At 36.0% G+C, this 11679-nt stretch overlaps 2 protein-coding genes across 2 annotated transcripts; both read right to left on the reverse strand.

The window, feature by feature from the left end:
* Positions 1 to 3243: 3243 nt before the first annotated feature.
* On the reverse strand, positions 3244 to 4203 carry LOC101826678 (olfactory receptor 8H1-like). The gene has a single exon (XM_005065029.2). It carries the CDS (start codon positions 4201 to 4203, stop codon positions 3244 to 3246), a length of 960 nt encoding a protein of 319 aa, XP_005065086.1.
* A 6246-nt stretch (positions 4204 to 10449) lies between these two features.
* Positions 10450 to 11397, reverse strand: LOC101843105 (olfactory receptor 141-like). The gene has a single exon (XM_021233002.1). The coding sequence runs from the start codon at positions 11383 to 11385 to the stop codon at positions 10450 to 10452; it is 936 nt and encodes a 311-aa protein (XP_021088661.1). The 5' UTR covers positions 11386 to 11397.
* Between the last annotated feature and the right edge of the window lie 282 nt (positions 11398 to 11679).

The following is an 11679-nucleotide window of genomic DNA, read 5'->3' on the forward strand; positions in this document are numbered from 1 at the left end:
TTCATAACATAAGGCAATGGCTTAAAATGAAGGGAGAATGCATCAAAGGAACATAAAGGAAATTACATGACTTTTTTTCCTATGTGTCATTGATTTACAAGAACTTGCATTTGTTTTTCTACAATTGTTACAGCGTTTCTATTCCTTAAAAACTTAACTTTCGAAATTGTCCAAAAATATCATAGTTTTGTTAACTTAATACTCTTCAATATCTTACTTTAAATTTGTGATGCACACTGAGAATACTCTGACAGTCATTTTGTTTAGAATGAGTGAATTTATTTAGTATACATCAAGACTCAAAAACAAATAACAGATTAGGTAAACAGATCAATTATAAGTATTGATATTATAGATGGTAGACAGACAGACAGATAGAACACATCATCAGATATACTCCTCAAAATAGCCAGCCAAAAGGAACTAAAATAATATCTGTAAGGAATCCAGATAAAGCTCCCAATAGAGATAGTAAAGTGTCCCCTTGAGTGAAACTTCCAAGTAAAAATACAGTTACCAACCAATGAATATACCATTATCAACTTGGAAATACATATTATTAACAGAGACTAGGGAAACTGAGGTAGTCTTCTACTGTTCCCAATTAAGCTTTCTTTCCAGGCATTAGCTTTTATCTTCTTTTTCCAACTACAAGCACATATATTTCATTAACAGCAGCAATGTCTCTTGGAAATGGGTAACCTTCTAGTGGTTCACAAGGACACAAGAAAAACAAGCTTGGCGCAAAAATATTACAGGGTTACACCACTTTCAAAGCCAGTCTCAGTGAGAATAAGTAGCACTTGACAATTTAACAATATAATGTATGTTACAAAATCAGTTTTTGAGAAATTACTCATGTATATTCTTTCTTATCTAAGTATATTTTTCTGAGATAATTGGAGATTATACAAGAAAAGGTACCACAAATATAAAATATTAAACATTAAGTATTAATGATAATTAATAATGTGTTTACTATGCTTATGTTTGAACATATTTCATCTAATGTTCTATCACATGCACCTAAAGTTACTATGCATATTCCGAATGTTAGGAAAATGAAGCTTAAACACTTAGAGACTCATTAATCAATTAATAAATAGCTAGTTAAATCATATACTATACAAGAATGATTCATAAGCTATTGCTATGGTGTCAAAATCATCTTCTCCATGGTATAACTAAAATTTAGTATGGTGAGTTTCTGTTTAAGAAAGGCTTAGAATTACATATTTATTTTATTTCTACAATGCATGCCTTCAAAAACATGTGTGTATTTTTTAAAAATTTTTAACATGTTATTTATAGTGTTATTATCTAATACGAAAAGCACACATACTAACCGTATAGGAAAATAAAGCAACTAATTTACTTGATTTTTGGATTAAGAGAACACAAGATAATGGGTAATGAATAAAAAGATTTGTAGAAGAATGCGGATAGATCAATGTCTATAGCCATGCACAAAACTTAAGTCCAAATGGATCAAAGACCTCAATATAAATCCAGCCACACTAAACCACTTAGAAGAGAAAATGGGAGGTACCCTTGAATGAATTGGTATAGGACACAGCTTCCTGAACATAACACCAGTAGCACAGACACTGAGATCACCAATTAATACATGGGACATCCTGAAACTGAGAAGCTTCTGTAAGGCAAAGGACACAGTCAACATGACAAAAAGGCAGCCCACAGAATGGGAAAAGATATTCACTAACCCCACATCTAACAGAGGGCTGATCTCTAAAATTTACAAAGAACTGAAGAAACAAGTCTCAAAAAGTAGGCTACAGAATTAAATAGAGAATTCTCAATAGAGGAGTCTAAAATGGTTGAGAGGCACTTAAGAAAGTGGTCAATATCCCTATCCATCAGAGAAATACAAATCAAAACAACTCTGAGATACCATCTTACTCAGAATGGCTAAAATCAAAAACACCAATGACAGGTTATGTGGCTGGATGTGATGTGGAGAAAGGAGAACACTCCTCCACTGCTGGTAGGAATGCCAACTTGTACAGCCACTATGGACATCAGTATGGAGATTCCTCAGGAAAATGGAAATCAGTCTACCACAAGAACTAGCAATTCCTCTCTTAGGCATATATACAAAAGATGCCCATTCATACAACAAGGAAATCTGTTCCACCGTGTTCGTAGCAGCACTATGTGTAATAGCCATAACCTGGAAGCAACTTAGATGCCCCTCAGCTGAAGAGTTGAAAGAGAAAATGTAGTATATTTACACAATGGAGTACTAAGTACTACTCAGCGGAAACAAAAAACAATGGAATCTTGAAATTTGCAGGCAAATGGATGGCACTAGAAAAAACCATCCTGAGTGAGGTAACACGGTCACAAAAAGACAAAAATTATATGTACTCACTCATATATGGAATTTAAACATGGATCAGGGGAGTGCCAGCCTACAATCCCACTGCCAGAGAGTCTGGACAACAGAACCTTCAACCAATGACTAATGGAAGCAGAGGCAGACACCTAAGGCTAAACACTGAGCTGAACTCAAGGAACCCAGTGACAGAGAGGGAGGACTGATGATCATAGGGATCAAGACTGGGCTTGTTTAACCCACTGAAACAGCTGACCTGAACAAGGGGAAGCTCTTGAATCCCAGATTGATGACTGGGAATCCAGCATGGGACTGATCCAGACCCTCTGAATATGGGTGCCAGTGAGGAGGCCTAGGCAATCTATGGTGCCTTGGGTAGTAGATCAATGTTTATCCCTGACATACAACTTGACTTTGGGTGCCCATCACACAAAAATAGATGCTCTCTCATCCTGGATTCTTGGGGGAGGTCCTAGGTCCTGCCCTGAAAAAACATGAAGGACTATGGATACCCCCCATGGATGGCCTCACTCTCCTTGGAGATAGGAGTGGGGATTTGGGCAGGGGGGTATGGGGATGTTGGTGGGAGTGCAGGGAAAGAGGGAGGGAGAGGGAGAGGGACCAGAGATTGACATATGAAGCAACCTTGTTTTTAATTTAAATTTAAAAATAAAAAAGACATTAAAAATGTACTTATTTCAACGATGACTAATGTGTTTCCTGACTCCCAAATATAATAAACTCCGGAAACCATATTCCTATGAATGGCCAACACAGTGTTTGTGTAAGGGAAGCTACACACTTAGAAATCAGGCTGTCAGTGTCAGGTATACTTAGAGAGACAGAACAAGGGAGATCTTAATATAAAAAGAAAAGAATTCAATCATTTAGCGCCAATGCGAATTTAACTGCCTTGAACCCCCCCACTTCTTGATAACTCTGCTGACAGCACTTTTCACTTCTTTGTTTCTGAGACTATAAATGAGAGGGTTCAACATGGGGATTACAATTGTATAGAAAACAGAAGCCACTTGATCCTTTCCCAAGGAGTAGGACTTACTTGGTTTCAAATAAGTAAATATTAAAGCCCCATAGAAGACAGTGACTCCCAAGAGATGAGAGGCACAGGTAGAGAAGGCTTTGTGCTTCCCGGAAGTGGAACTGATCTTCAAAATAGTAGAGAGAATGGACACATAGGATGCAGATATTGTAATAAGAGATGCCATTAAGGTGAAACCAGCAAAGATGAATATAATGATTTCAACGTTATGTGTGTCATTGCAAGACAGGGCTAAAATTGGAGATGTGTCACAAAAAAAGTGATGGATTACCTTGGATCTGCAGAAATGTATGGTGCTCATACAAAGCATATTAACAGTGGAGTCCATAGTTCCATTCATATAGGAACAAATGAGAAGGGCACTGCAGACTCTTGTGGACATGATAACTGGGTATTGCAGAGGGTTGCAGATTGCTACATATCTATCATAGGCCATTGAAGCAAGAAGGAAACATTCAGCAGCAGCTAAGAGCACAAAAATATACATCTGAGTAAGGCAGCCAGTGAAGGAGATAATCTTGGTGGAAGTAAGCAGATTCTCTAAAGTTTTAGGTGTGATGACAGTTGAGTAACTGAGATCAAGGAGTGACAGGTGGGTGAGGAAGAAATACATCGGAGTGTGAAGTTGGGTATCTAGACGAATGATTAGCATCATGCCCGTGTTCCCCAGCACAGTGACCATGTATATCAGGAGAAACAGCACAGAGAGGACCAGTCTGATCTCCTTGGAATCTGTTAATCCCATGAGGATGAAGTCAGTCTCATTTGTGTAATTCCAAATATGCATATTGAACGATCTTAAAAGAGATAAGAAATCAAAGGTGATCTCAGCTTTAACAATTTTAAAAATAGTTTTGCTTAAATTTGCATGCTGGTATTTTTATAGTTGTGGTTGGCTCAATATTGATATTTCCTCTACATTCTAAGGATGAAGAAAATTGCCTGGTAGAGGTGACGATTCATATTTGGTTACAATATGCTGTAATATGATAAAACATGGCATACTATTTTTTCAATGACTTCTTTTAATTTAATTAATATAGAATATTTGTTTGTAGGTAGTACTGGCATGCATTCACTTTAAATGAAGTCTCTAGAAAGGTCAAATAATTTGTAATAATTCAGTTTAAATTATTCTGCCTCTTTTGTTTTTTCTGTAGAATTTTATAAAGAGGAACATGAATATGATACTTTCCTGCATATATGAGAAGAGAAAACAACTTCACAGACTATCTTTTGTTTATTTTTGATGTCAGTTAAAACCAACTACAAATTGATTTTACTTTTCATGGACTTCAATAGGATACTTGAAAACATAAAAATATTAATGGAGATTGGATGCTTCTTTCTTGTTAATGCAACAAGTATCTTGTAAAATTACCTTCAACATTCATAGACTCTTATTCCATCAACTCTCTCTCTGCACAATTCTTTATATTTACTTGGATAAGGCATAAATGCTAATTGCTTATTTGTTTCTTCAATAAAGCCCTTATTTCATCTTAACAGATCAAAACTTTGTCAATTTTAACAATACTTACAGTAATCCAAAGTTTTTGAATGAAAAAAACACCAAAAAAGTAAATGAATAAAACTTTTAATATCATATGTTCAAAATGGTGCTAATTGTCAATATTTCTTGTGAATAATGTGTGAAATCCAATTAAAAGGCATGAACATTTCTGTACTGAAGTATTCATTTTCCATGTGCTCAATGCTTCTGTGTATTTGTCCATTCATCTGTTTAAGAGAGAGTTAAGTCACCCTGGAAAATATTCTTGGATCTTCACAAAAAGGAAAATTTCTCAGGCAGATATGCTTTAAAATCATCTCAGTCAGCTACTGTGAACATAAGCAGAGCAGTACGAGACTTTTCTCTCTGGCAGTATCTAAGGACATTGAGTATGAGATACCACGTGGTCTTCCTCAGGGACCAATTTTCTAACAATATTACTTGGCATGCTTTCAAAGACCAAAGTTCAAGGTTTTGGTTTCTTCCATTGAACCTGATGAAAAAGATAGCTATGTTCAATGTTTCTGAGTTTACCTTTTTTTAAGGACTAAATTTAGAACACACACTTTAAACTGAAAGTTAATAATTAGAAGATTGTATGGATTTTTGAAGTATATTGTTTGGGTAGTACAATGTCCATAAAGGATAATTTCTTACTACTATGGAGTATAGCAGCCTATCATTCATACATTCATATGCACTTAGTAAGTTAGGTTATCAGTGACAGTCTCAAGGATAAAGTCCTGAATTTATCAAAGAAAGAAAATTTAAATTTAAAGTGTGATTCTTTCCTTAAATGTAAAAAGTATTCAATAAAGCAGTAGACTATGAAGGAATTTGAGGAGGCAAATCCCTAGTTCTCTTCTTGTTAATAGTATATATATATACATATATATGTATATATGTATATATGTATATATTCGCAGTTTTCACATTTTCTTTTGTATAAATCACAGTTTTTGTCTCACTTGAATATTTTCATAATTATTACAATATATATTCATTTTTTGTTATTTTACCATTAGAGTTTTATGTACCATGGCCTGTCCAGTGCTTACATTCTACAAAATCTTTAATTTCATTTACTTTGTATTGGATGGGCTTCAGTCTTCCCTAAGTGAGCTGAATAGTCCCAAGTTGATAAACACATTTTAGCATGACAAGGATGACTGATTCTCCATTTTTATTTGGAGATTTGAACTACTTTAGCAGCATATGACACTTGTTCGACCTCTTTCATTTTCTCCGTGAATTTTATTGTTACTTTTATTTCATAAAACCATACTTGGAAAATACGTAGACAAAGTGAGTTCTGAAAGTAATAAGAGCTCTACAGTGAATAGACTGAAATAAAGCTCATTTCATATAGCCATAATCATGTCAAATGGACTCTTTAATAAGAATGAAATAAGCTATACAATTTCTAAATATCTAAATATTTTATAAAATATTTTTTTCTGGAATAGAAAGTATTCCTTGAGAATCAGAGCGAAAGACTCTTGTAGGTTTTTTGTTAATTCATAAGGAAATCAATATTTCTCCATAGGATAAAATGACTCCTTTGGCTTGGGCCACAATGGATAGTGGCATGTACAATAACAGTATTGGGTACCAGATGTCAAAATAAAATAGAAACTAAGGCTGAGTGGTGAGCGGCATCCAAACTATTTTATTATCATAAAAATAGAAGGAGGCTTAAACTGAGAAGAAGCTGTAACTTGCAGATAATTGTATTTTACTTTTAGACTCCCCTGTATGGATTTTGTGTGTGTGTGTGTGTGTGTGTGTGTGTGTGTGAGAGAGAGAGAGAGAGAAAGAGAGAGAGAGAGAGAGAGAGAGAGAGAGAGAGAGAGAGAGAGAGAGAGAGAGAGAGGGAGAGAGAGAGAAAGGGCATATGTATATGTGACTTAAAATGCTTTTAAATATCACTACTTTGTGTACAGAATTCAAGAATTTTATTTTATTTATTGTCATTAACAGGGTCAAACCACATAGAACATATTGCCCTTATACTAAACATGTTCTTGCATTAGCCTCCTACATGATGAGAATACAGGCACGTTTCTCTGTCTGACTCAGCAACAGCAACATTTTTCATGTAAGCGCAGTAGATTATGAAGTAAACATGAAGAAACACATCTCCCCCACTTAGCACAGTGATGATAAAACTTAGGGATGTGAGCACTTAATATGAGGTTTGAGAATCCCCATTTATGTGTAGAATGCTGCTAATTTATAGATAAAATGAAGCAGGGGATAACTTTCACCCACAATTGAACACCTTGATTAAGTAAAAATATAAACTAGATTAAGGTCTCATATATCTTCCCATTAATTCTATAGTATGTAACTAGTTTGATATTTAAATATGATGTTGTAATATATATTACAACTATGTGTTTTATAAAATTTAGGTTTTATAGTTATATAAGATTATACATTTTTGAAGTTTAAATAAATGTGTGCATCCGTGTATGTACATATGTGTGTAAATTGTGTACATATATTAATATTTATATAATCATTCTGGTTTTCCCCTGAATGTGACTACTCAGAATCACATTACCTAAAGAAGCAATGAGATAAAATGAGAATGTCTGTCTAAGCATTTATTCAATTGTTTTGGTATCTGTATAAGGTGAGATTAAGGTATAGGAACGTGTAGAGAGAAGAATATATGGACACAGTGGGAATGATTTGGTATTATAAACCTCAGAGAATATCCTTAGAAGAAATCAACTTACACACCCCAGTTTGGCATGTCTAGCCTGCAGAAGTTTGGGAAAGATATTACTATTCCTTAAGTGATTTCTTATATGACATTCACTAACTTCAAACAGCAAATAAATAAAATTAACATTAGTATATGTATGAATATGTGTGGCTGGATGAATATGAATATATGAACTGAAAAAGATAGAAATAGGAAATGTTTTTTCCATGTTTAAAAATGAAATAAGTCCAGTGATAAATAGGGTCTTCATTTTTGTATTGAAAATAGATTCTTCTCTCACAGTTTCCCCTCCCTTGAATCCTCCCAGTTCTCCCTACCTGCCCTTCCAACAAAATCCACCTTCCCTCCATTTCCTGTCAGTAAAGAGCAGGCCTCCAAGAGACAACAAAATGTGAGAAAACAAGACACAATAAGACAAGGAAAAGGCCCTTTTAGAGAACCCAACAGCAGGGAAAACAAGTCAGAGACACACGTGTTCCCAATGTTAGGAGTCCCATAAAAACACCAAGCGCATAGTCATAACCTACACAGATGACCTGGTGCAGACCATATAAGCCCTGCTCTTGCTTCTTCAGTCTCTGTCAGCCCATGTAAGTCCTGCTTAGTTGATTCAGTGGGCTGTGTTCCAGTAATTTCCTCCATCTCCTATGACTCCTACAGTCTTTCCTATCCTTCTTCTTCTGATTTTCCCAATCTCTAGCAGGGGAGGGGAGAGCTGATGGGGACCTCCAATTTAGATTCTCTCCACATAAAATAGGGCTGTGGGTCTCTATACACACACCCGTCTGTTACCCTGGGAAGTCTCTTTGATGATAACTGACAACAGTCTATGAATAAAGCAGAATATCATTAGAAATCTGTGTTATGTTTTGTTCGTTCATTTGTTTTGCTTTGTTTTGTTGTTGGGACAGTCATGTTTGTTTCTACCCTAAGTCCCTATGTCTCTGGGTTATCTAGTCTCTAGATCCTGACCATTCAGGCAGGGTAATTCATAGTTGCCCTGTTGAGAGATTGGCCTCAAGTTAAACTAGACATTGTTTAGACACTCCCACATAGCCCCAGTGTATCTTGCAGGCAGGGATTAATGGTAGTCAAGAGTTTCTTGACTTGATTCATGTCCAGATTTCCCTTCCATAGCCTGCAAAGTATGTTTCCCAAGAGACACTAGAAGTTAGAAGTGAAAGCTTCATGGAGGCACCAGCTTAACATCTCTACATTCAGTGCATTTTGTCCTTGCCAATGGGGTTCAGCTGTCCATTTTAAGAGGGCAACCCACTGTCTTAACATCAGCCTAGCTTGCTTAGACATCTCCATGGGATGCCATTGGACAATGCAACTGAATGCTACACAGTCTAGCCACTGGAAGCTTTTCCTGGCTAGCTACAAGACATGCTGGTTCAGGCTCCTTACCCTCTATTATTAGAAGACCTCACTAGAGTCACACTCTATGTTTTAGGAAGTTCCCATTCCACTAGATTGCCACACCATTCCTGAAATACTGGACAATTCCTGCTGTCCCTCCCTACACATTTTCTCACCCACCCCAACCCAATCCCTCCTACTCCTATCCCCACCAGTCCCCAATCAGCCTATAAAATCTGTTCTATTTTCCCTCTGTAGGGAGATTCATTCATGTTCCCCAAAACTCTCATCTTTACCTAGTCTCTCTGGGTCAGTGGATTAAAACTTGACAATCATTTACTTAATAGCTAATGTCCATGTATAAGTGAATATATACCATATTTGAGATTTGGGGTCTTGGTTATCTCACTCAGAAAGATGTTTTCTAATTGCTTATATTTGCCTACAAATTTCATGATGTCAATTTTGTATCAGCTAAGTAATTCTCCACTGTATAAATGGAAATATATCACATTTTCTTTATCTATTTGCTGGTTGAGGGATATCAAGTTGGTTTTTAATTTTTGGATATTATGAATAAAACTGAAGTGATAATATTTAAACAAGGGTCTTGTTGTAAGAGAGGTATGCCCAAGTGTTATTTGGGCATATACTGAAGAGTGGTATAACCAGGTCTTGAGGTAGATTGATTCCAAATTTTCTGAGGGCCTGCCATACTGATTTCAATATTTGCTGTATGACTTTACATTCCCACCAGAAATGGAGGACTGTTCCTTTGCTCCACATCTTTGCCAATAAGAGCAGTCACTTGCATAATTGGTCTTCATCATTCTGAAAGATTTAAAATAGAATCTCAAAGTAGTTTTTATTTGCATTTACCTGATGGCTAAGGATGTTGAACATATCTTTAATATTTTTCAGCTTTTTGATTTTCTTTTACTGAAGATGCTCTATTTAGATCTGTACCCCATTTTAAAATTGGATTATTTAGTTTTATTAATGCCTACTTTCTAGAGTTATGTATGTATTTTAGATATTAGTCCTCTCTCAGATGTGGAGTTGATAAAATTTTCCACATTCTGTAGTCTGCTGCTTTGTTCAATTCACCTTGCTCTTGCCTTACAGAAGCTTTTCAGTTTCATGAGGTCCCAGATATGAATTATTGATCTTAGCATCTGTGTTATTGGTATTCTGTTCAGAAAGTTTGCTCCTTCACCAATGCATTCATGGCTGCTCCCCACTTCCTCCTTTACAGTGTATCTGTTTTTATGGCATCTTTAGTCTACTTGTATCTGAGTTTTGATCTTTACTTTAAATGTTAACTAAGAAAAGAAAAACAAATTGAAGTTCAATAAGAAATTTCTGTGCGATGAGGAGGCACTGAAAATTAATCTTTATTTTATTGGGGGTTTAAAATAAAAATATCAATGTGTGGATATTAATTTTTTCCATAAAAGTCTTATTGTTGCCTCCTTTACATCTTTGTTCCTCAGACTGTAGATAATGGGATTCAGCATGGGAATCACAATGGCATAAAATGTGGAAAATATCATGTCATGTTCCAAGACATAACTGGAACTTGGTCTCATGTACATGAAGAGGATTGTTCCATAATAGAGGAACACTCCAGTGAGGTGAGAGCCACATGTAGACAACACTTTTTGCCTCCCTTCAGCAGAATGCATCTTCAGAATGGCAAAAAGGATGAAACTATAGGAGATGATGATAATTAAGATAGTGAATACCTCAATGGAGCTCACAAAGATGAAGAGTAGAAGCTCATTCACTTTAGTGTCAGAACAAGAAATAGCCAGTAAAGGAGGAATATCACAGAAAAAATGCTTAATTTCATTGGATCCACAAAAAGATAGGTTAGAAATGGCTCCTGTATGGACAGAAGCATTCAGAATTCCACCAATATAGGAAGCAATGATGAGTGACAGGTAGACTCTGGGCGACATGCTCCCTGCATATAAAAGTGGGTTGTAGATCGCTACAAAGCGGTCATAAGCCATTGCAGCTAAGAGAAAGCATTCTGTGGTTCCACAACTGACAGCAAGAAACATCTGGGCTGCACATCCAAGGAATGATATGACTTTCTTCTCTGATATAAAATCTATTAACATTTTTGGGGTAATAATGGTAGAAAAGCAGGCATCTATGAATGATAAAACACTCAGGAAATAGTACATTGGGTTGTGTAGCTGGGAGTCCCCAATGACTACTGCAATAAGTCCTAAGTTTCCCATCAGTGTGATAAGGTAAATAAGTAGAAACAGGAAGAAGAGAGTGATCTGAAGTTCAACATTGTCTGTTAGGCCCCTCAGGATGAATAGGGTCACTTCAGTGACATTCTCCATGCTGATATCTCTGACAGAAGGTAATCATTCATAGTACTATTTTCATAGTACTAAGAACATAGTCGAGTCTTGAAGGCAAGAATAGGACCATTCCCCTTTCATTTATCAACCGACGATGTTAAACGCCCAAGCACGAATACAGAATACAGTGGAAGGTATGTGCTTAGGGTTTGGTGTATAAAACAACCAGTGCTGCTAATAAATTTATCCCTACATTCAATTACTTATTTGCTGTTTAATTTCTATTGAAATCCAAGTTGAGAAGCAAGCAGGGCAGTCTTGGCTCTGGAATTA

The sequence above is a fragment of the Mesocricetus auratus genome, unplaced genomic scaffold (assembly GCF_017639785.1).
Source record: "Mesocricetus auratus isolate SY011 unplaced genomic scaffold, BCM_Maur_2.0 Super-Scaffold_100004, whole genome shotgun sequence".
NCBI lineage: Eukaryota > Metazoa > Chordata > Mammalia > Rodentia > Cricetidae > Mesocricetus > Mesocricetus auratus.